Consider the following 24,656-nt stretch of genomic DNA (forward strand, 5'->3'; position numbering starts at 1 on the left):
AAAATCTGTGAATAAATATAAAGCATCCCATAATAATATCTGTAGGAAGCCAAAAGGGGCCAGCAAAAATGTCTATGGCCTAAGTTTCACTTCATAGGAATATTCATATATTCTCCAAAAGATTTAGTTGTAATGCTACACATTACAAATATTCAACTGCTTACCAAAATACGTTTTCTGGCAGCAAAACGTTACTTAAAAAGGGAGTGCGGGGGGTGTTAAGTGCTTGAAGGAGTAAGAATGCAGCAGAAAATTACAGGAGCCCACATATCCTTTTTCTTAAATTTAATTTGTCATATATAAGGTTTTTATATACAATCAGTGTGCATTGTAACAGTTTATATTAAAAGTCAATCAAGTTTATCTAAAATGTTAACCTGGCTGCATAGCACATTTGACATTATTGCCCACATGAAACGGGAAAACAAACAGATTTACAGTAACTTTTGGCCGATTTGGATTCTGAAAAGTGTTTATACACCTACCCTTTTAAACCAGATGCATCTGAAAAAAATGTTTCCAGAGCATGCAGTTTAAGATTTTACATATCATCTCGCCATTTTAAAACTAAACACAATATTGACTAAAAAAGGAAAAAAAGGGGAAGAAATAACATGTATCTAATAAAATATTCAGTATAAAAAGAGGACTAATGGAATTAAAGTGGCCCTTTCCCCATTTTTACATTCTAAACAATGATTCCATCAAGACAAATCATTAAAAAGTGTTATTACACTGATTTTTTTTTTTTTTTAATAAGAAGGCCTGAGTTGGTAGGGAAAGGAACAGTCAAAAAAAGCCTGAGAAAGGGAAGGAAGTAAGGAAAGTTCCTTTAATATTTACAGTAATTTACAGCCATTTCTTTTTTGTAAAAAGGCATAATAATAGATCACAAACAGGAAATTCCTGGCTATTTTACAGATATAAGTACAGAATTTAAATATTCAAGCTTGTGATGAAAAGCGGCAAGGTGGTCGCAGTGTACAATGTAAACAAGTAGCTTTGGAAATGAACAAAGTCCTTGAGTGTTTTTCTTTATTAAGAAAGAACTCTCTTTCATTCCTTCCTGAAACATGATCACAGGTCAGAGTAAAGTTCATATATAAACATAACTTAAATGGAGGTCAGTCTAAAATCACTGACTTAAAAACAGTTTTATCCAGCCTGTATGGGAGGGCAGTGTTGAGGTCCCTGTAATAGTAAACATTTTCCATTTCTTTAAAAAAGAAACAAACAAAAAAAAAGTACTACATTTGTAGTACAGTGCAGCATAATCCTTAAATATAAAAATATTTTCTCTTCTGTTGGGATAATAGACCTTGCATCCTGGAAAGAAGTAACAATACTGCTACTGATAGAAGATCTGTTTATATCTTTCAAGTCATGTAAGGCAATTACTGTGTTGGTTTATGATATATGGCTAAAAGTCCAGAAAGATGAAATAGCAGTTTTTGTTATGTTTTCCGACTACTCCAGGTATGCTCCGGTGTACTTTTGTGTTCAATTGAATGTTCAAATGGAGATCTGGAGCCATAAGGAGATCTCTGATCTAGTGGTGACCTAGGGCCACTGCTGGAAGCTCTGTGGTCCATTTGCCAATCTGAGTGATACCTATAATCCCTGGAAGATTTATGGTGCGTATATTCAGAACTTGGTCGGTGGTCTGAATGTAACCGATGATCTGAATGAGAACGATGATCAGAATGAGATCTATCTTTTAAATTTCCTTCCAAATTTGACCTGTGATCTCTACTCCTGTGATCATCCAGTTTTCTGTGTTTCTCTCTGTCACCGTAATATCTAATAAAGAAAAATTGAGAATTTTAGATAAATAATGCAAATTAAAATGTTTCCAAATAAAAGATTACTAAAAAACATAAAAATACTTTCAAACATGTTTTTAACTGTATACAAGCTCAGTGTTTCACTATAAAACTTACTAAATTAACTCAAAAATCACTGGAAATATCTCTTTGGAAAAACTATTTGATTCATAAAACTAAAGTGAACCATACAAAGTCCCTAAAATAGCATCTAATTTCACATGGCTATTTTAGATAATTAGCTGCTTTTTATTTTACAAATCATTTATATGACTGCATCTTAATTGTCTGAAAGCTGAAATTAAGACTATTACAACTATCTGAAACATTCCTGAGACCAGAGCCTTTTATCAACCACTAAGCAGGAAAAAGTTTAAAAATGCTAGAAAGCAGTCTACGAAATAATCTGAAGTGGCTCAAGCCTGTAATCCAGCACTTCGGGAGGCCGAGACAGGCGGATCACGAGGTCAGGAGATCGAGACCATCCTGGCTAACACCGTGAAACCCTGTCTCTACTAAAAAAAATACAAAAAACTAGCCGGGCGTGGTGGCGGGCGCCTGTAGTCTCAGCTACTCGGGAGGCTGAGGCAGGAGAATGGCGTGAATCCGGGAGGCGGAGCTTGCAGTGAGCTGAGATCCGGCCACTGCACTCCAGCCTGGGCGACACAGAGCGAGACTCCGTCTCAAAAAAAAAAAAAAAAGTTTTTCATTGGTTGCTGATGCCTATTACAAGCTTCCTCAAATTTGACTGTTAGTAAGACTTGACACATGAATCATTAAGAAATTTAATCCACAAACATGTGACAGCTTGACAAAAAATAAATGTGGCAGTTTAATGAGAAGTATTCTCTAAAATGAGTGCCTTTTCCAAACTGACACACACTGAAGATAATGTGTTCCTTTTTTGTTGACCTTACTACAAACAATATATTGTATAAGCCTATGAAATATATATTACAAATCTGCCTTTTTCTTTTAATTATTTGATGCTTTCTAATAATAAGAGACATTCTACAACTGATGTGTTCATAGTGTTGACAGAGGTTCTCAAAGAAATTATTGTAGTGAACACAACTAAAATACAAAGAATGTCTTCTAATTTGTTTCTTCCATTTACTATAAAAGCATAAATGCTATAAATCTGTTTTCAAGTTTTAGTAATGATCATTAACTACTGACAATACTTCTTTATCAATAAAGGAATAAAAAGTATTCTGTTATTACACTGAGGTTGCTTACTGTTCAAAGGCTTCGAAAAACAACAAAAAACCCTCCTGGTTCCAAGAATATTCCAGATTGCTGAGATGAAGTTTAACCTCAACAAGATGTGTTTGCATATATTAATTTTTCCCCTCATGACTTTTTAAAAATATGGAATACAAAATTTCCTAAGCCAAACCTGAACCACTATTATATCAAGTTTTTATTTTATCCCATTTATTATATTTTAAAGAGTATTTGAGCCAATATTCTCCAAAACCAACAATGAATCCCACACAATTTATAATTATGCAACTCCCTACATTAACTTTCTTACTACATACTTTGATCTCAATTTTATAATTCAAAAGCCATTTTATAGAGAAATTCAGTTCTTAAAATACATAAATTTTTCTTAATTATATACAACACCTTTATTTCACAAGATTTGTTTTGACTGCATGAAGATCGAATTAGTTGATAGGTTAAATACAGGAACATCATGATAAGGAGAAAGACATGCATAAGTAAAATTTCTAAAGTGACTGCCAAGTTTACCTGCTGTCTTGCTTGTAGTGATCCCAATCACGATGGTCTTTACCATTACTGAAAGAAGAATAGGGTCTTTTCCTGGATTCACTTTTTTTGTAAGAATCTCCCTGATGTCGGTCTTTATGATGATCATGGTACTGAGTTAAGTGTCTATCAGAGGAATAACTGTCCCTGCTGCTATCATCGTGATTTGTATTCTCTTTTAATCTTTCCACATCTGTTAGATAAGTACAACTTTTATTAATGACCTTAAAAATAACGTGGCAAAAAAAACTTAAGTTGATAGATAACAAAAGCTCGTTTCAACCCTTGCCAAAACAAAATTGGTTCCCAAATATAAGCAGTTAAAGCATTTATAAATGGTGTATAAAAGCAGTACTAAGGATTAATTTAAAAAGGTCACTTGATTCTGAAATGTGACAAAAACTAAAAAATATGGGACCCATTCCTTTCTCAGACTATACTTTTGTGGCTCTCATACAGAAAGAATGCATTATTATTCCAAATTACATTAAAAAGAATATTTGTTCATTTTAACAGTTACTCTACAATTTCTAGAAACTGGGAAAAGGATGATTAAAAGGATAATCAACTAAAAAGAACTATAGCTTAAGAGAATACATTTTATATAATAATGTAGGTATGTATCAGAATTACTGTATCTTCTTAATATAAAGGTACTTGTAAATAAAAACAAGGTAAGAACCTTTTTTATCATTTGGTTTATTTAAAACAAATATTTAAAAAAAATTTTTTTTTTAAATTTATTTTCCCAATCAGTAAGGCTTACATACCTGGATTTCTAATCACATGAGGATTCAAGTTGCTGTTTTGATCATTGTTTTGCTAAAATAAATGCACACATGTGTAAGAATCTTTAGGTGACTTCACAAACTTACAAAAAAAGGATAATTCTTAGAAAATACTGATACTGAAGTCTTCACACAAGATATTAGAATGTTTATGTGTGTACATATATGTATATATATGTGTGTGTATATATACATGTATGACATTTATAGATCTCCGTTTTTAAAGTATGAACTACTTGTCCCATGACTTAAAGATATTTTTTCACTTTGAAATAAACTGACTTAACAGAAAAGTTGCAAAAATACTGAGTTCTCACATACCCTTCATCTAGCTTCTCCTAATGTTAATATCTTATATAAACGTAGTATAAAGATCAAAACCAAATAATTAACATTGGTATAACACTATTAACTGAAGAACAGACCTCATTCAGATTTCACATTTTTCCACTAATGTTCTTTATCTGCTCGGGGATTCAATTTGGAAGCCCATATTACACTGAGTTGTCATGTCTTCCTCTGGGGCAGCTCCCTAGTTCCTTAGTCTACTGCATGCTGTTAATACTTCTGAAGAGTAGCAGATAGTTATTTTATAGAATATCCCTCAAGTAGGGCTTGTCTGATATTTTCACATAACACTTATATATTTTTGGCAAGAATTCCACATAAGTGATGTGCCTTTCTCAGTATCAGAGGGTTCATCATGCTGATATGTCTTAACCACTGGTGACACTAACCTTGATCACTTGTTTAAGGTGGGTCAGGCAAGTTTCTCTATAAAGTTATTATTTTCCCTTTATAATTAATAAACATTTCAGAGGAGATCTGTCAATATCCTGTTTTCTTGCCCATTAACTTTACTTCTCTTCTGTGAATCTTGCCTGCAACAACTATTACTGTGGTGTTCAATGGTGATTATTTTTAAAATTTATCTTATTCATTCTGTATTTATTAATCAAATTGCTTTGTAAAAAGAATGTCTCATGGTTTTAATTATATAAATTAAGGGAAAAAATATGATGGCAAGTTTACCTGAGATTCCTGCCGTTTCTTAATAGCATGCTTATATAATTTATGTAATTTTCTTGCATCAAATTCAGTGAACTTAGATACAAAAATCCATAGGTTTCTAGAAGAATTTAAAAAAAGGCAAATTACATTAGTCTGGTGGAAAATATTTAGTTTTTTTTTATGGAACTACTTCCCTCCAAACAGAAACACATACACACATACACAGCCCTCTATGGAACAAACTCTTAAGGATATTAATTCTATGTATTTTTTCAAAACTTCATATATGAATAAGACTCCAGTGAAACTAAACATTGTATTTTACTTCTCTTCCAGATCACTTCGTTTTATAGTCTTTAGACTGAAAAGCAGTAAACAATCCTAATTTGAAATGCACCAAAGATATAAATTAAATCAGGAAGTGATTCAGATTCATACTGTGATCCTGATTATGCAAATAAGGGGCAGGTATGTTAATAATTGGAGTGGAATTACCATCAGATAATATGGGTTATGCTTGTAAAGAACTGTCTTAAATAATGCATTAAAAAGTAACTGTCATTTAATAATAGTAATGTAATGGCCCCAAGAGTTAACACAATCAAACACCATAAATGAGGTACAGCTTGGTATCTCTTCCCATTCCAAGGGAGGCATCAGTAATTAATCAGAAACTGTGGTGATTATTTCATAATGCATGTGTATATCAAATCATCAAACTGTATACCTTAAATATATAAGAACTATAATTGTTAAATATACCTCCAAAAAGAAAAGGAATGTTAAGTTCTAAGGGAGGGTAGTAGTCCCTAGAAGATTCAAAAGTACACTAGAGGTAAAATATTTACCTTGAAATATATTTTTAAAATGAACTTAAGAGAATATATTGAATGGTACCTTACTGAACTGAAATCCACAGAAGGGGGAAAATTCATCTAGCCTTTATATAAATTCACAGACTATCTCGAACGTATCTACATTCTAAGGTTAACTCATAAGGGTAAAAGGTAGGAATTTAATAAAGTACCTTTTTGTTCCTAAGTAAATTCCTTGTAAAAATATATTTTCCGGCCGGGCGCGGTGGCTCACGCCTGTAATCCCAGCACTTTGGGAGGCCGAGGTGGGCGGATCACAAGGTCAGGAGATCGAGACCAACCTGGCGAACACTGTGAAACCCCGTCTCTACTAAAAATACAAAAAAATTAGCCGGGCGTGGTGGCAGGCACCTGTGGTCCCAGCTACTCGGGAGGCTGAGGCAGGAGAATGGCATGAACCTGGGAGGCGGAGCTTGCAGTGAGCAGAGATCGCACCACTGCACTCCAGCCTGAGCAACAGAGTGAGACTCCGTCTCAAAAAAAAAAAAAAAAAAATTAAAAAATAAAAAAATTAAATTAAAAAAAAAAATATATATATACACACACACACATACATATACATATTTTCTCCAAAAAAAATCTAGTCAAGAACCAGATTCTGGTCTTATTTATATCATCCAAATGACTGTCTGATCTTGAACAAAACACCAGAGCTGAGGCAAGCGTCAGCACTTACACAAACCTAAGAATTAGTGCCTGTTTTAGAGTTCAGGTCCTAGTGTTTCCTCTGTTATTCTCCAGTTCCAGCCCTAAAATGCTTTTCAACTGAATCCATTTTTTTCCTTCTGTAAAATGGAATAGTAAATATCTGTTCATATTTCCTACAAGTAATACTATTAAAAGGATCAGCTAGAATGAGGCATATTTGGATAGACAAATAAAATACAAATATACATTCTATTTTGGCCATCACTTTATTAGTGATCTTTAAATAAAAACTAGTGTTGCATTTCAGTTCTTTTTAAGAAATCTGGTGAAAAAATATATTGAAAAAAATTGTAAGCAAAAAACAAAAAGATCATTACGGTAACTACTGTAACACTTGCTTAATGCCAACCGTTCTGTAATCTTTAGATTTCTATCTTCTTTCATTCTGTACAATTCCCCAGATGGGGAAGGAAAGAGGGAAATATCCCATAAAGCAAAACAGCTGTGACTTCTGCCTCCTTAGTTCAAGCGATTCTCTTGCCTCAGCCTCCCGAGTAGCTGGGTCTACGGGCACGTGCCACCATCCCCAGTAAATTTTTTTTTTTTTTTTTTTTTTGTATTTTTAGTAGAGAGGGGGTTTCACCATCTTAGTCAGGATGGTCTCCATCTCCTGACCTCGTGATCTGCCCGCCTTGGCCTCCCAAAGTGCTGGGATTACAGGCATGAGCCACCGCGCCTGGCCCACAATAACTGTTGTTGAGGGGATGGGGTCAGCCAATGATAGGTCTCAATATAAGGTACTTTTTTTTCTTATTTCTGCATTAAAAAAAAATTCTCCCCAGCACTTTGGGAGGCCAAGGCAGGCAGACTGCTTGAGGTCAGGAGTTCAACACCAGCCTGGCCAACATGGTGAAACCCGTCTCTACAAAAAATACAAGAATTAGCCGGGCCTGGCAGCCTGGGCCTGTAGTCCCACACTACCAGGGAGACTGAGGTGGAAGGATAGCTCGAGCCCAGGAGGCAAAGGATGCAGTGAGCCGATATCCGCCACTGCACTCCAACCTGGGCAACAGAGTGAGATTCCATCTCAAAAAAATGAATAAATAAAAATACAATTTCTCCAAGACAGCAAAAGCTATTTTGCTTCATGGGGTATTTCCGTCTTTCCTTCCCCATCTCCCTCTTAAGGGAATTTGGTTTAACCAGAGACAGAGGCAGCAGGAATGAACAATAAGGCATACGAAATCAAAGTAATTGAGAACCAAACGGGAAAACCAAAAAGGTAATCTGCCCAACTGAATGAAGAAAAGTGAGGTGAGAGCATAGCCTTAGGATGTAAAGTGACAGAACACATTGAAAAAGTTAAGTCTCCTGGCTATTAAGTCTCTCTTCTTCCAAAGGTTTCCCCACTCCTTCCTAATAACAAACAGAATTTGAAATGGTACCTATTTGTATTAGTCACTGTGTAATTTTTTTATTTTACTTAAAATTTTATTTCAAATTCTTTAATTCTTTGCTCATTTTTAAATTTACTTTCAACCAAATTCACTGTGTAATTTCAATAAGATATTCCTTATTTCTCATCTAGAACGCAGAAAAAGTAGATATTCTAACTCTTTGAACCTCAAACATCTAAGCCCTAATTGTAAGGATTCAAATATTGGTGTGTAAGATACAACTAAATATTTTCATTCAGTGAAATGATAACCCATTCTTGAAAAAATGATAACCCATTCTTGGCAAAAATGATAACCCATTATTGGCAAATGATAACCCATTCTTGGCAAAAATGATAACCCATTCTTGGCAAAAGGTATTATTTAAATGAGAAGTTGCCAGGCTTTCAAATTTTGTATTTCCGGTTAAATGTAAAAGATAGAAGCCAAGCATTTTCACACTAAAAAAAGTAGAGAAGAAATTAAATATAATCCTTTAGATTAGCTAAATTTAGCTTTAAGAATAATGCACTACATTACCTTTATTTTCCTAATTTTTGCATTTTATATTGCTTGAGGATGTTAATTTTTACAACTTTATACATGTATCCAGGATGTAAATTGCTAAATTCATGCAACAATAAACTTTGTGGGAACATCAACCTCAAAAGATATTACCGATAATAATTTGGTAAATTGCAAAGACTTTTTCAAATAAAATGCAATCTGAATTTTAATGAAACAGCTGTCATTTAATGAAACCTTGTCAAACAAGGCAGAGATGCCACTTGTTACATACCATGATACCTAAGTAACCACTCATAAATAAAAAACTTTAACGTTAAAGGGAGAAAAATTAAAACAATCATCTGCAGGTTACCTCTTTAAAAATTATCCTGTTCCCTAAACTTCAGAATCAGGAAAGAAGACAGAAAAACAAAAGACAGTTACATAATACAAATTTAACACTTCCTGAAAAGTGTATCACTTACTTTCTCCATTGCTTAATTTGTTCAGGATTTGTATACTCTTTTAGACATTCTGTGATATGGTCTCCAATTTTTATTAAACATTGTCTAGTATGTTCTAGTTGTTCTCTTTCTGAAAGGCCTTTCTCAGGCCTATCAAGTTGTTTCAAAGCTGCTTTAACAGGCCTCATTCTTTCTTTACACTTTAAAATGAGAAAACAAGAATATAAACACATGTATTAAAAACCTAAAGTCAACAAGATCTACCTCCTTCAATGATATTTACATATTATATTATAACACTGTTTGATAGCAAAATAAGCAATTAAATCTCACTTCACAAATCTTATACATCACGGTTCTTTCCCCTTTAGATTTTTTTCAAGAAAGTAAGCCTTTCTATTATCATTTAAAATTAGTATTTTAGTAAGTAAAAGTTTTGGATTTACTTAGCTTCTACATAAATGGTATTTCTTATACTGTAGCACACTATTATAAGGAGTCTTAAATATAGAATATTAAAAGAGAGACAGTAAAAATATTTCAGAGTATAACTTAATATACCCTACTATCCACTAAATACAGGGTAAAATGATTTTAGCAAAACTATTAAAATCAATATAGCTGGATATATAAACTGTCTATTCTTCCAAACTTTTGCAACAACAGAAGGTGGCAATAATGACTTGCTCTTCATATTTTGGGTGGTTGGGGAATACAGGGTCAAAAGGTAACTTTTTCCTTGGCCTGTACATTCCTGACATGCTTATAAAAGGCTGACATATTAAGAACTGCATGTTTTATTGTAGCAATAGGAACTACAACCTTCTACCAAAATCAGAATAAAAATATTACTAACAAGGGAAACTTCAGATAAAATTTGTAAATGCAAAAACAAATTAAAAATTAACATTATATTCACAGAAAGCAAGCTGGTTTAGTTCTAGGAATATAAGGATGATGGGTCAACATCAGACAATACATTTAGATAATCCAACATCATTTATTAAGAAATCGGGCCAGGTGTGGTGGCTCATGCCTGTAACCCCAGCACTTTGGGAGGCTGAAGCAGGAAGATCACTTGAGTCCAGGAGTTTGAGATCAGTCTGGGCAACAGTGAGACTCTGATTCTATACCAAAAAAAAAAAAAAAAAAAATTAGCCAAGCATGGTGGCACACACCTGTAGTCCCAGCTACTCAAGAGGTCAAGGTGGGAGGACTGCTTGAACCCAGGAGACTGCAATGAGCTGTGATCATGCCACTGGCACTACAGCCTGGGCAAGAGTGAGACCCTATCTCAAAAAAATAAAATAATAAATCCTCACACCACTGCTCTGAAGGACCTCTCTTACTATAAAGAAAATTAAAATTCAGTCAGATCTGATGCTTTAAGAAAATCTTTAATTTCCTTTCTAACTTTTATTTTATTCACTGCTGTTCTTTATGTTACCTATTTTTTGTTCAACTTTGGCAGTTTATATTCTGTTAGAAAATAATTTATCCAACATATGTCAGTTTAGTACATACTATGTTCTAGACATTGTTCCAGACCCAGGAAATAGAGCTGTAAGTAAAACATATCCTGCCTTTATGGAACCTGGAATCTAGTATAATACTAGAGAGCCAGTAAATAAAGAAGAAATAGTGTGTCAGGTGACAACAACTGTGATAAAGAAAAATAAAGTAATAAAGAGCAGGGAGCTTCCTATCTTCTACAAGATTTCAGAGAAGGGCAATGTTTGAGAGGACATCTAAAGAAAATGAAGGAGTAAGCCATTCCAAGTAGAGGAAAAAACAAACATGAATGCCCTAAAACTTGCTTGACATGTTTTAAAAAAAAGTATGAACACCAGTGTCGCTGGAACCAAGTAAGTGAGAGAAGTGGCCGGCAATGATGGGAGGTGACTAGATGCTATGAGGTTGGTTTCAGGCTAAGAATCTTTTCTCCTACATGAGATGGAAAGCCACTGGAGTGTTTTAAGCACAGAAATATAATGGTGGGACTTTATTCTCCCTCTAAATCATGATTACTCTGGTTGCTAGGTGGAGTACCAACGGAGGTATGAGCAGGATGGAAGCAATAAGAATAGACCCTGACAATAGTCCTTTGCAGTAGTATTTAATCTATTTTATAGAAGAAACTGAAACTTAGAATAAAATGACATCTGTCAAATCCAGCTCTAACTGACCTCAGACTCTGTGCTCTTTCTTGACTGCTAAAATATACTGTCACTTAGGAAGACAACCAGTAAAAGATAAGGAAAACCAAGGTTTTGCATGAAGCAAATATGTTGAGAGAGTGATGACCTAGAAAAGGCCATTGAATTTCGTAATTATTTAGAGCTATTCCCAAATACAATGGAATTTCTTACTTAGAGGTAAAATCCTATACAAGCCAGAAAGTCTGGCTCCAGAGTCCATGTTTAAGAACTATTCCAGTTCTCATTTCCATGATACACACAATATCATTTAAGATCTATGGAGAGAAAATTCATGCATGGTGCACAGTAGGAATTTTTCCATTCCAGCAGTTACATGAAAAAGTCAGAAGACTAAAAAAGAAATGTGGGGGAAAAAAAGTGGCAAGAGGTACAATCTCACCTAATTCATTAGTGGACCACATAGAGAAGGGGAAGTAGCTCAAGTGAAGAGTTTAATGTTTTCACTACAAAAAAGCAAAAGAATACCACCTCCCCCGAGTCCCACCCAATACAGAGTAGGCAAAAAACAAAAACAAAACAAAAACAGTTACCCCTGAAAAAGAGAGAAGAAACCTCAACCTGTGAACCTGCAGAGGAGATAAAAATAAAAGTCCAGAGATAAAACATATGGCTCAAATAAATAAAATGGAAGATAGGAGCCACAGCAGCTTTGAATGTCTTCAATATTCTCAGTGATTGGAAGAATGTCAACAGCTCAAAGTAGGGAGAACGAGAAGACTGGTAAGAACCAATATATTTAAAGGGCATGAACAATATTTGAACTATATTAGGGCATGTTGTGGAATCAGTAGGAAATACATTAGTGGGTTCATTAAATCAGCACTTTCTAGTCATGGTGCAAAAGAAGAGAAAGCAGGACAAGAGGGTAAACTGGGGATCTAGAGGGACATAATGGGTCAAAAACAAATATAATTTTAGAAGGTGAAATTTTCCATCTTTGAAGTATAGCATTTGATTAATACTAGTGATAAAACTAACAACCAAGTCTAACAAGTGACTGAAGTATGTTAACTGCTCCAACTAGTACAAAATATTCAGATTCTAGACACGCATGTTGTCATGCATTCTCTAAAAAGGAAATATAGAAATATATATTTATATATAAATCTGTATATCTTGTAACTATATATAAACATGACACATCTATGTATCAGACTACAAATGTTACCTTCAGTTGTGGCCTGTAAGGAAACATTTCTTAGTCCTAGTTAAGGCCAAACAACGTATGTGTCTCACACCACTCGGCCTTTTTTTTTCTCTAAAATTATTATTCCTTCCTGGTTTTGCTCTGCAATTGGACTTTTTAGTCTCACAATCACTATCAATTTCTCAGCTTTCTGAGCTTTTCTGAAGACAGCACTGATCTGCAAACTTTCCATGTACCAATTCATTTAATCTTCATACTTACTTTCCAAATAGCAGCATTCTGCCTCAAGAGTCAGTACTATTAACCATATACATACTGTTATATTATGTAATTACATAAGTATACAATTATATTCAGTAAATAATGACTATATACATTGAGTAAATTATAAATAAATACATAAATTATAAATATCTTCAGTAAATAAAGTCTTTAGAAAAGGCACAGATAGTTTCTCCCTCACTTTGAGGAACACAAAGGCATGACAACATGCAGAATCAGTATATTTCAGACAAGAGATATTGCCAGTCCAAAACAACATAGGTACAAAAATTGAGCCTGTTTAGAAACTCGTATAATTTGACAATGCAACTTTACAGCTACTGCATCTACTAACAAAACATTAGGCTCATATTTTGTACATATTTTTTTTACTTTTCTAGTGAAACATTTCACTCTTATTGTATTTTTTTAAAAAAAATATTGGTCTGCAAAAGTTGTGAAAAAAACTAGTCCTTCACCATAGATAAGAAGCACAATTACATATATGTGTGTGTGTATATATACATATTTATTTTTTAATGGCATTCGGGAATTTAAAAATCTGACATATGAGCTGGAGAAAAACAAATACACTCAAAGTACTCATTAAACCCCTCTTCTTAAAGTCTTTTTTAAAAAGTCTCTCTGAGTTGCTTCTAAATTTAAGAAATTAGCTGGGTATGACAGCTCATGCCTGTAATCCCAGCACCTGGGCCCACCTTGGCCTCCTTTTATCTCCCTTGTTTTTTTTGTTTTTTTTTTGAGATAGAGTCTCACTGTTGCCAGCCCGGGTATGTAGTCATGTGAGGTGCAATGGTGCAATCTCAGCTCACAGCAACCTTAGCCTTCCGGGTTCCAGCAATTCTCCTGCCTCAGCCTCCAGAGTAGCTGAGATTACAGGTGTCCACCACCACGCCCAGCTAATTTTGTATTAGAGTTTTGTATTTAGAGTTTCATCATGTTGGCCAGATTGGTCTCAAACTCCTGACCTCAGGTGATCTACCGCCTTGGCCTCCCAAAGTGCTTACAGGTGTGAGCCACCACACCCAGGCTTACCTCCCTTTTTCACCAAGGAATTCAAGACAAGCCTGGGTGATATAAAAAATCCCCATCTTTACAAAAAAACTAAAAATTAGCTGGCTGTATGGCACGTGTCTCTAGTCCAGTTACTCAAGAGGCTGAGGCAGGAGGAGCACTTGAGCCCAGGAGGGTGAGCCTGCAATCGGCTGTGACTGCACCACTGCACTCCAGCATGGGTGACAGAGTAAGATGCTAACCCAAAAAAAAAAAAAAAAAAAAAAAAAAAAAAGAAAAGCCTTCAAATTTTAACTATATTGCTTTTATCAATCTAATCTACAATAAACTCAAATGCAGTTCTAAATTAAAAGCTATAAATGACAAACTTCAACTTAAATGTTATATGATTTAGTACTAACAATCAGAAAGTCAAAGGCTTACAATGCTGAATGTCTTCTGATCCAGCTCTTCAGATTCTTCAGAAATGGGAACTGGTTCACCACTTGCCGTGATATGAACTGGAGCATCTGACACTGAAGATTTCTTGGATCTTTCCCTACCATCAGACTTGGATTCGCTCAACTAAAGAAAAAGTAAAAAGAAAACAAAAACAAAACCCCAATAACAACAAGGCAAAATGACTAACACTTCCAGAAAATAATTACTGTCTCATTTTATTCTACAAGTGCTCATTCTCATTGAACATCCTCATCTATTTTAATTTTTTTTCCCCAATTTTATTTGGGGAAACAATCAAAGCTACTCTGTAATGTTACTCTGAAAGTAAAGCATGAAAGAGTGTTCAGACCTATTATTCTCCTCTACTGCATACCCACACATGCTTCTGAAGAACTCAGTTATTGACACTAGTATTGGCTGATACGCACTTTAGTCTCCTAAAATGTAAATATGCTGATTGTTTTTACTTTCTATTTTTTATTATGATTTGCATACCTTTTCTTCCTTTATGTCTTTTTCTTTCTGTATAGCTTCTTTTACTTTGTTTTCTCTTTTTTCTTTAAAATCTTTTTCCTTTATATCTTTCTTATCCTCTTTTTCTTTTATCTCCCTTTTAAGTTCTTTTTTATTCTCCTTTTCTTTTGCTTCCCTCTTTTCTTCTGGTTCCTTCTTTATATAAACATCTGGCTCAGGTTTTTCTTCACTGTCTCTTTCTGTTTTAATTTTTTTATTTGGATGTTTCACAGAACTGATCTCATCCTGGAAAGTGCAAGTATGGCCAATGTATTACTAACCAAATTTTAACAATGACTAATTTTTTTTTCACATGACTACAGATTGCATGTATGTGGATTCTGAAAGACAGCCCAGAATCCCCCTAATAATTATACATGCAATGTTCACCTTCCTATAAAGCCAGTTCCGTTCAAGTTCCTAATACAATTAAAGGAGACAGAAGCTCATCGAACTGGCAAATGTTTGAAAAGGAAGGACCTTTGCTCTATGCCTCTAGTGCTATATAATATCTACCGGATAGTTAGAATTCTGTTCTATAAATGAGACTATGTTATGAACCATAAACGCGAGCGCACACACACACATACACACACACAGACTTCAGTACCTAAAACACAAATTTTAAGGGACTAGTTCAAATTTTAAATGTAAAGTACACAAAAACATGCCATAATTCCCTTTCCATAGAAAAGGTTGTTGTTCTAAAACACATTCTTACTTTATCATCATCTTCATCAGACTTCTCTGAAGGCAAAGGAGAAGAATCACTCTTTATTTCCTCTTTCACTTTTATAGACTTCATTGCTTTATTCTTCTTAGCTCTTGCTTTTCTCCTCTTTGAACTTCCCTAAAAATCATTATTTTAATTTTAACCAATTCTACAGATTTCATTTTTAAAAACTTCATAAACATTAAATCCAATGGCTAGAATACATATACCTACCTGATCCTTAGTCTATTGGTAATAAGCTGTACCAACATTAGAAACTCAAAAAAGGTGCTACAACTTAATGAGTCAAATATAATATTAATGTAAATAAAAAATACTAGCCAATTATTATTCCTTTAAAAAAAGAATCAGAGAGAAGTAGAAACAATTTTTTTGTCCTCTGAGATTATCATCACCTTCAGCTTAATTCAACAGCACAAGAGACAGCATTAGGAATGATTTTTAATGCTACAGGTAGTTACCGACATTATGGTCATAGGTAAACTTCTAACGGTTGCTCTAAGTTTTCAATCACCTCCTTTTTGGTGTCTGTTCCCTTCTTTTTCAGTAAGCTCGGCAAGCTATGATGCTGTCCCTTAAGCATTCTAATGACTCCAAGTAAAACAGTCATGTAGGCTACGTAGGCTTGACTTCTCAAAAAGTACTCCATACTCTAAACGAGTTTTCTCTATCCCTCTCCAAAACTAGAAAAAAAATAGAATCTTACTTCTAAAAGCTATGATTCACCAGTTTTAACATGTATGCCGAGATAATTTAAGGTAAAATTTGAATAAGGCAACATCAAATAAAACTACTTAATTACAGAAAAATCTTTTTATATAAGCTCATATTGACTTCAGATGTTTAGCATGGTCAAGTAAACGAAATTTATCTTACTAAAAAGTAAACTGGTCTTAGGCATGTTGGCTTTAACTTACCGCACCAGAAAGAGCTTCTTTTTTTGCAAGATCTCTACTAAGTAATTTGATGAGGTAGTCTGCACGGGTCTGCAACTGTTTTGCTTGTGGTTTTTTATCAGGATCATCTGGAAGAATCTGAAAAAGCAATTAACGTTTTCAGATTGTCTTAATAAATAACATGAGAAATTTATTGGGTAAAACATGCTTAACCATTTAAATATATATATATATATATATATATATAGTTCACCAATAACTTTCAATTATTAGTATATGTAGGAATAAACTCAATGCAAAATACATTTTTTATACCTATGCCAGAGTCAAAGATTTAATTTTTCTGAGAATGAATTCTAAATATACTTTAAATACCCTCATATTATCTTTAAAATGAAAATAGAAAGTATGAGGTTGTAAATTTCCTTCAAATATACAAAAGTGTACTTAACATTCATTGTTATTCAATGTTATATAATCCTTAAACGCCATCCCTTCTCAGTAAAAGTGTATTTATATATAATGTACACAAAAATTCCTAGAATACAAGATGTCATCTTTCTAGAAGACCTAAAGTATACACTGGGAGGAAAGTTTTATAGGGCAATCTAGACTACTTAATTTTTTCTTCACAGTAACAAAGTACCAGTATCTAAAGGTTCCCAACACATAAGTATAAACAATAAGGAAGTTCTCCCAGTGTTTCTCATTTTAGGCAAAAAAAAAAAAAAAAAGATTTCAGCTAGCACAGTGCAACCAAATGACCAAAAATACTAAAATACCGATGTTTTTAAAAATATATATAAAGGTTTTAATGATTTTGTCTTACTGGAATAATAAAATTAATGATGAATAGGTACAAACATATAGTTAGATGGAAGAAATAAGACCTAGTGTTTGATAGATGAGTAGAGTGACTATAGTTAGCAATAATCTATACGTTATAAAATAGCTAGAAAAGAATCATTTGAATGTTCCTAGTGTAAAGATAAATATTTAAGGTGATAATGTCCCAGTTACCCTGATTTCATCTCTACATATTATATGATTGTATCAAATTATCACATGCCTCCAAAAATAAGTACATCTACTATGCACCAAAAAATTTTTGATAGAATAAAACTTTTAACCTAATAATCTGAAAAATAATACACCTAATGCCTTAATAACATATGATTTCACAGTAACGTGAAATCTCAGAAATCATTTAAATTTGATTCTTTCATGCAAAACATCTTCTAAATACACCAAGGTCACACAACTAGCTAGAGCCTTGGTTTACAGATTTCCATTATTTCCAACATGATTTAAAAGTAAGAATTAGAATAAATTAAATTCAACACGAATGGTCAACAGAATCAAGAAATAGAAGTACCTTGTGTGTTAGACTGAGGTCAGGATCCATTTTAATCATTTCCCAGCTTCCATATCCATATTCATAGATGCCAATTAACAAATTGGAATCATCTTCTTTGCCCCAGTCTATATCAAAATGAGCTGCCTTTGTGTGGCATGGGATAGTATACCTGGCATTAAAGTTAACAACTAATGGTGAGTTTGTAATTGCCTTACCGAAAAATTAATTTTGAAAAACGTGAGTCATTAGAACTTTAAAATACTATGATTTCGATTTTTTTTTTCAAAACTAGCCAATAACACCATAAAAATTCAGCACATTCATTTTGTAATTATTGAATAAGAAAAATCTTACAATGGAGAAAATAAGGAACTCACTGCTTTCTTTCTTCTGGATCAGAAGGAATGGATTTGTGCAAAGGTATTAATTCTTCTTCATGGGAGATGACTAGCTTGGCATTCACCTGTACTCCTGATATTCGGAATGTTGGACCCTTCACTTTTCCGAGTCTACCACCTTGATTTTTTTTTTAAAAAAGAGTATTTTTAAAAGTATAAAACATAATTCTATAAAACACCAAGCAACTGATGCTATTACTTATGTTATTTAATAATAAGTATTCTTTATTTATATTATTAAGAGATTACTGGAAAACCTTAAATTTCATTACATATGAACTAGTGATCATAATCTAGCAGATGTAGATTCATGAAAAGTATTTAAGTGTTTTATCAATTACATAAGATGGATCAATCTATTAATACCACCAACCTCTAAATAAAGAATTATAGGATGATGACTCAGGGTCTCGCTCTGTCACCCAGGCTGGAAGTGCAGTGGTGTAATCATTGCTCACTGCAGCCTCGACCTCCTGGGCTCAAGCAACCCTCCCACCTCAATTCACAAGTAACTGAGAATATAAGCATGTACAATCACACCCCACTAATTTTTATTTTTTCATTTTTCTTAGACACGGGGTCTCATTATGTTGCCCAGGCTGGTCTCAAACTCCTGGGTTCAAGCTAAACCCCCATCTCAGCCTCCCCAAGTGCTGGGATTACAGGTGTGAGCCACTATGACTGGCCTGCTTATTAAATCTTATCTAAATATTTTTATTCAGGTAAATGAACTGCAAAATAAGCATAATAATAAAATAATTATGTACCAAACCAATATCATATATGTATATTTGCATTATATTTTCCCAGTCATCTATACTAAAAAAACCTATAGATACTATACATATTGTATTGTGTGTATATACACATATAGCTATGAATGTATGTGTATATATGTGTATGTGTATATATACGTATATGTATACATACACACACACACATATATAACTGATATAAAACAGTAATTTCTGACCTTACCTCCCAGACAGAAAATGTCAGCGGAATTAAAAACAGATTCTACTGCCTTCAAATTGCAATTCTGTTCTCCATTTCCTATTACCCAGAATGGCTTTACTTTGATGAATAGATAATTTAAGATATAATATCTAGCTCAACAAAGCATATTTTGAAACTTTCATTTACTTCTCTTTTAAATCACTCTCATTTTAATGTTACCTGTTCGTTCTGTTCCTGAAGAACTATCCTTTAAAGCTTTAATGCAACCATTATGTACCAATTCTCCCAGTCGTCTAAGGTCTGTTTCCGACTTATCAACTAATTCAGCATCTCGAGCAATTGCATCTAATCTGTAACAAAATAATCCAATTTTCAGGTAAATATGTTAAATGAAGTGGTGCCATTTAAGATAAACTAAGTTTCACTCTATTTAAAGATCTAAATGCTACTCTACTGCATGCTCTATATATTCTTGTTCATATAAATGGCAGGAAGCACATAAAAACCAGGACAATGTGGCAGAGAAACAATTCATTTATATATTCAATAATAAGTTTACTTAATTATAGAGCAAATGGAAGATTACATAACAATTCTATAAAATCTTTTAATAACTGATCAAATTTTAAGATGTTCAAAATGAAGTGGTAAAGTTTTATAATTGTAAACAAAAAAGCGGAGTAAAGTTCTGTAACTTTTTATTACTCTGTACCAAATACTATGAATGATTAATATTTAAGACTTTTGTTTATCTAAAATAATTATGCAAGTATTTCGTTATATTTTAAGTATGCTATCTCAAAATGAAACAGAAAATATGTCTATTTTTGAAGGGATTTTTTAGATAAAAAATAAACTAATTTGAGTCTTTGCTGGTCTATATTAAGACAGTGGGTTGGCCACAACAAAGGGCAAAGAATATCCAAATCACAACAAAGGGCAAAGAATATCCAAATCACAATACTTATTGAGATTATTTGATAACTTCAAAAAACTGTCTTAATTTGAATTTTAATACAGTTTGTATAATAAGAGAATGAATTCGAGAAAATTAAGAAAATATCTCTAGTTAGGGAAAGCAGAGCTGGTTAAAAGGCTGTGTGTTAGCCTTTGGGAGGCCGAGGCGGGCAGATCACCTGAGGTCAGGAGTTCTAGACCAACCTGGACCACATGATGAAACGCTGTCTCAAAAAAAAAAAAAATTAGCTATATGTGGTGGCACACGCCTGTAGTCCCACTGCTTGAGAGGCTGAAGCAGGAGAATCACAGAAACCCAGGAGACGGAGGTTGCAGTGAGCCGAGATCGCACCACTGCACTCCAGCCTGGCAAACACAGTGAGACTCCACTCAAAAAAAAAAAAGACTGGGTTAGCAACTCAGCGCTTCTATGGATAAATCTGCTCACGCTACTTTTAAGTTATTGATGAAAAATGAGATAAAGACTGTAAAAAGTGCCTTACAGTCATAAAAGTGCAATTTAAACATATATTGTATAAACAACTTCATTTACAAGAAAGAAATTTGAGACTATAAAGTAAAGACAGTATAAAAACATTTTTAAAAATCAATCTGAAATTTGTCTTGTACATTAATTTTGTAAATGCCGATTAAAAGCAAATTTAACAAAGTAGTTAAACTGAATGTTAACACAAACAAAGCTGACAGCATGTAACACATTCCAATATTCTAAGAGAATAATAAATGTATTTACCTTTCCAGAGGACCACCAAATTTCTTATAGCTCTTGATAAACCTAAGAGAAAATAATTGTTTGGTAAATGTGAGCTTTAGTATTCACTAAAAATATATGTATTTCTAATATTTACAGATATAAGAAAATACTTGTGGCCGGGCGCGGTGGCTCAAGCCTGTAATCCCAGCACTTTGGGAGGCCGAGACGGGCGGATCACGAGGTCAGGAGATCGAGACCATCCTGGCTAACACGGTGAAACCCCGTCTCTACTAAAAAATACAAAAAACTAGCCAGGCGAGGTGGCGGGCGCCTGTAGTCCCAGCTACTCAGGAGGCTGAGGCAGGAGAATGGCGTGAACCTGGGAGGCGGAGCTTGCAGTGAGCTGAGGTCCAGCCACTGCACTCCAGCCCGGGCGACAGAGCGAGACTCTGTCTCAAAAAAAAAAAGAAAATACTTGTTAGTATAAAAATTAATTCAAGGCACTGTTATCTAAGAATAATGAATCAACTATGCTAAAAACAAAAATGTTAAAACATTAAGTAAGATACACCAGGTAAGACAAGGTATATTTTAACACCCATGATGATGTTTAGAGTATAAATAAAATAGAAGCTAAATTTTGTTTTAAAAATTACTTTATTATTTTCATAAGACCAAAAAAGGTCTGAAGCTACCACAGGAAGTGTCTCCACAATAATTATTAATTATATTACACTTTCTCGCATTCCAAGTGCTGATAAAAATTTATTGAATGGCTTTAATTCAGATGTGTGGTATTACAACAACGAAAAATTAAAATTTTACTTAAGAAAGCTACATAAGTGGTTAACAAATGAGGAAAAATATCCAGGTAAAGTAGAAGTTGAAATGCTTCCTCAACTAAAGACGAAAAGTCCAGCAATTCAGGTGGTCATGAAAGTACCTTTAAAAAAGGCTAACAATATACATTGTTTTATATAAAACAATATATTAAGTTATATATATTGTTATATATAAAACAATATATTAAGTTTTCTGGTAGAAAGAATGAGGAAGAATTTTGTCAGGTCTAAGATTTAAAAGAAAAAAGTTACAATGGCTTGCAAGAAACAAACTTTCAAAATACAAAACTGAAAAAGATTTTAATAAATTTCATATCCAAAACTATTACACAAACAAAAGTAAGCCGTTATCCCATTCCCCTTAAATAAATGTGTATATATAAACATTCTGAATGGACATTACAATTTATCCTGCATGGCCAATCTTACCTCACCTCAATTCCTACTTCAACATATCAGAAAAGGTTTTATAACAAGGTTATTTTCAAAAAGGAAATTACCTTGGTGTTAAGAAACTAGAAAAACACAGAACTTCTACAAAATATTAGTAACTTTGGGAGTCCTAAACGCAGTGAGAATTTTTAATAAAAAATCAAATGTATCATAAATACTTTTATTATTCAAAAGGATCACTATTGAGTCAAATTAATAAAAAAATTTTTGTAGCCTAAGTAGTTTAGCAATAAATAACATGCAAAGGTAAGACACCAAACTTGTTCAGTTATAATACCCAAAAGCAGAACCACCCAATTCCTACTCAAATAACATACATTTGCCTCTTCTAAAACTTCATCACAATTTTTGAAAATTATTAGATTTTTGTATTTTAGTTTCACACTCTACTAAAACCAAGTTGAAGCGATTGTCGTATATCATCTTACCGCCTAATTTCTGCATCACTAAATCCTTTAATATTCTCGCGAGGAATAGTCCGTGGTCTTCCCCGTTTCTTTGGCCTTTTCCCTTCTGAGATGGAATCACTATCAGATCCAGAGTATCTCCTACTTCTACTGCGCCTCCCTTCACTTCCATTGAAACTAATCTGGAATTGGAAAATAAATATTTACCCAACCTTAGTGTAAAAACAGCTTTTATCTTAGGAGCAAAAGCCATTATAAAAGATGGTCAGAATCTTAAAAATGTTATTCAAAATATCAAAAACATTCCATAAACAAAATTAAAAAGCAAATAGAAAAATATATACATCTGGTGGGTGTTTTGACTTAAAGGGTAATGAGACAATGTTACATCAAAAGCCTCAAAAGTTATTCTACTGACCCAGCAACATAACTTCTAGGCACTTTTCCTGAGGAGATCAGAACTGTGAAGAAACACTGATCAATAAAGTTATTTACATCATAAAAAAAAAAACGTGGCTGAGCGCAGCAGCTCATGCCTGTAATCCCAGCATGACTGGGAGGCCAAGGCCGGAAGATAACTTGAGCCCAGGAGTTCAAGACCAGCTTAGGCAACACAGTGACACCTTGTCTCTACCAAAAATTTAAAATATTAGCGAGGCATTTTTGGAGCATGCACCTGTAGTTCCAGTTACTTGACAGGCTGAGGTGGGAGATCACTTGACCCCAGGAAGTTGAGGCTACAGTGAGCCATGATTGTACCACTGCATTTCAGCCTGAGCAACACAGTGAGATCCTGCCTCAAAAACAAAAAGCAAATAATCTAAATAAATATTCATCAAAGAGAGACCAGACAAATCTATATGATAGAATGCTAAGAGACCATTAAAAATGGGGTTGTAAAATAATTAACATTCATGACATACTGTCAAAAAGAAGAAAAAGTTCCAAATTAATAGGATTCCACAATTTAATTTAGCAAATGATAATGAATTTTTAAAAACTGGAATGATGTACACTGTGATGTTATTAGTCATTATCTCTGGGGGAATGGACTGATTAACTGTCCCTTTTTTTCCGTTCTACTTAATATCCACATATTGCTATTCTAACTAGACAAATCAGATATTTGAAAGAAAAAAATGCCAGTTGAACCCACATAAAAGACTATTTGTAATATCTAATTAATTTTAATGGGATACATCAAAACACATATTCTGTAAGTCTTGGGAGTTTTTCCAAAGCTTTGGCACATATTCTGAATCTCTAATATGCTGAAAGTTAAATGAAGTAAAAAACGGTATTTAGATCTTATTTTTTCTAACTTCCCTTGATCCTTTCACAAGATCTAATGTAATGCTGCATTCTCACACACTAAAACAAAGCTAGTTGGGGGTTTGAAGAAATAAACAGAAACAAGAAAAAACATACATGGTTACTTTTAGGCCAAAAACATTATTTTTGACTCCACTTCTGGCTGTTATGTAGAAACTTGGTAGGGGCACTGCTCCTACTCTAACAACAAATCTGATCTACGAGATCCTAATTCTTCTGTTTAACATCAGAGAGATGAAATTTCAGGGCAATCTACACATCTAAATGTAAGGAAATACAGAAGATTACAAAAAGAGAAAAAGACACAGGACTTGAACAGTGGTTCATTTGTGGACAACACAGGTGACAGAAATCAAGTACTGGCCGGGCGCGGTGGCTCAAGCCTGTAATCCCAGCACTTTGGGAGGCCGAGACGGGCGGATCACGAGGTGAGGAGATCGAGACCATCCTGGCTAACATGGTGAAACCCCGTCTCTACTAAAAAATACAAAAAACTAGCCGGGCAAGGTGGTGGGCGCCTGTAGTCCCAGCTACTCGGGAGGCTGAGGCAGGAGAATGGTGTAAACCCGGGAGGCGGAGCTTGCAGTGAGCTGAGATCCGGCCACTGCACTCCAGCCCGGGCGACAGAGCGAGACTCCGTCTCAAAAAAAAAAAAAAAAAAAAAA

The 24,656-nt window shown here is 33.9% G+C and overlaps 1 protein-coding gene across 2 annotated transcripts in view; it reads right to left on the reverse strand.

The window, feature by feature from the left end:
* Positions 1–271: 271 nt before the first annotated feature.
* Positions 272–24,656, reverse strand: part of CHD1 (chromodomain helicase DNA binding protein 1) — a 76,328-nt gene continuing 51,943 nt past the window's right edge. Inside the window, exons 24-37 of one of the 2 annotated variants that reach the window (XM_023212213.3) lie at positions 22,681–22,841; positions 20,997–21,038; positions 19,505–19,635; positions 18,308–18,446; positions 17,949–18,099; positions 16,595–16,711; positions 15,666–15,794; positions 14,927–15,190; positions 14,414–14,554; positions 9,350–9,528; positions 5,420–5,516; positions 4,370–4,421; positions 3,582–3,792; positions 272–1,800 (exon numbers count right to left, since the gene is read on the reverse strand). In XM_023212213.3, the coding sequence (XP_023067981.2) occupies positions 1,455–1,800; positions 3,582–3,792; positions 4,370–4,421; positions 5,420–5,516; positions 9,350–9,528; positions 14,414–14,554; positions 14,927–15,190; positions 15,666–15,794; positions 16,595–16,711; positions 17,949–18,099; positions 18,308–18,446; positions 19,505–19,635; positions 20,997–21,038; positions 22,681–22,841 (2,160 nt within the window). In that variant the 3' untranslated portion in view covers positions 272–1,454. The remainder of the gene's footprint in view (positions 1,801–3,581; positions 3,793–4,369; positions 4,422–5,419; positions 5,517–9,349; positions 9,529–14,413; positions 14,555–14,926; positions 15,191–15,665; positions 15,795–16,594; positions 16,712–17,948; positions 18,100–18,307; positions 18,447–19,504; positions 19,636–20,996; positions 21,039–22,680; positions 22,842–24,656) is intronic. The other variant, XM_023212214.3, reaches the window with a different exon arrangement.

The sequence above is a fragment of the Piliocolobus tephrosceles genome, chromosome 4 (genome assembly GCF_002776525.5).
Source record: "Piliocolobus tephrosceles isolate RC106 chromosome 4, ASM277652v3, whole genome shotgun sequence".
Lineage (NCBI taxonomy): Eukaryota > Metazoa > Chordata > Mammalia > Primates > Cercopithecidae > Piliocolobus > Piliocolobus tephrosceles.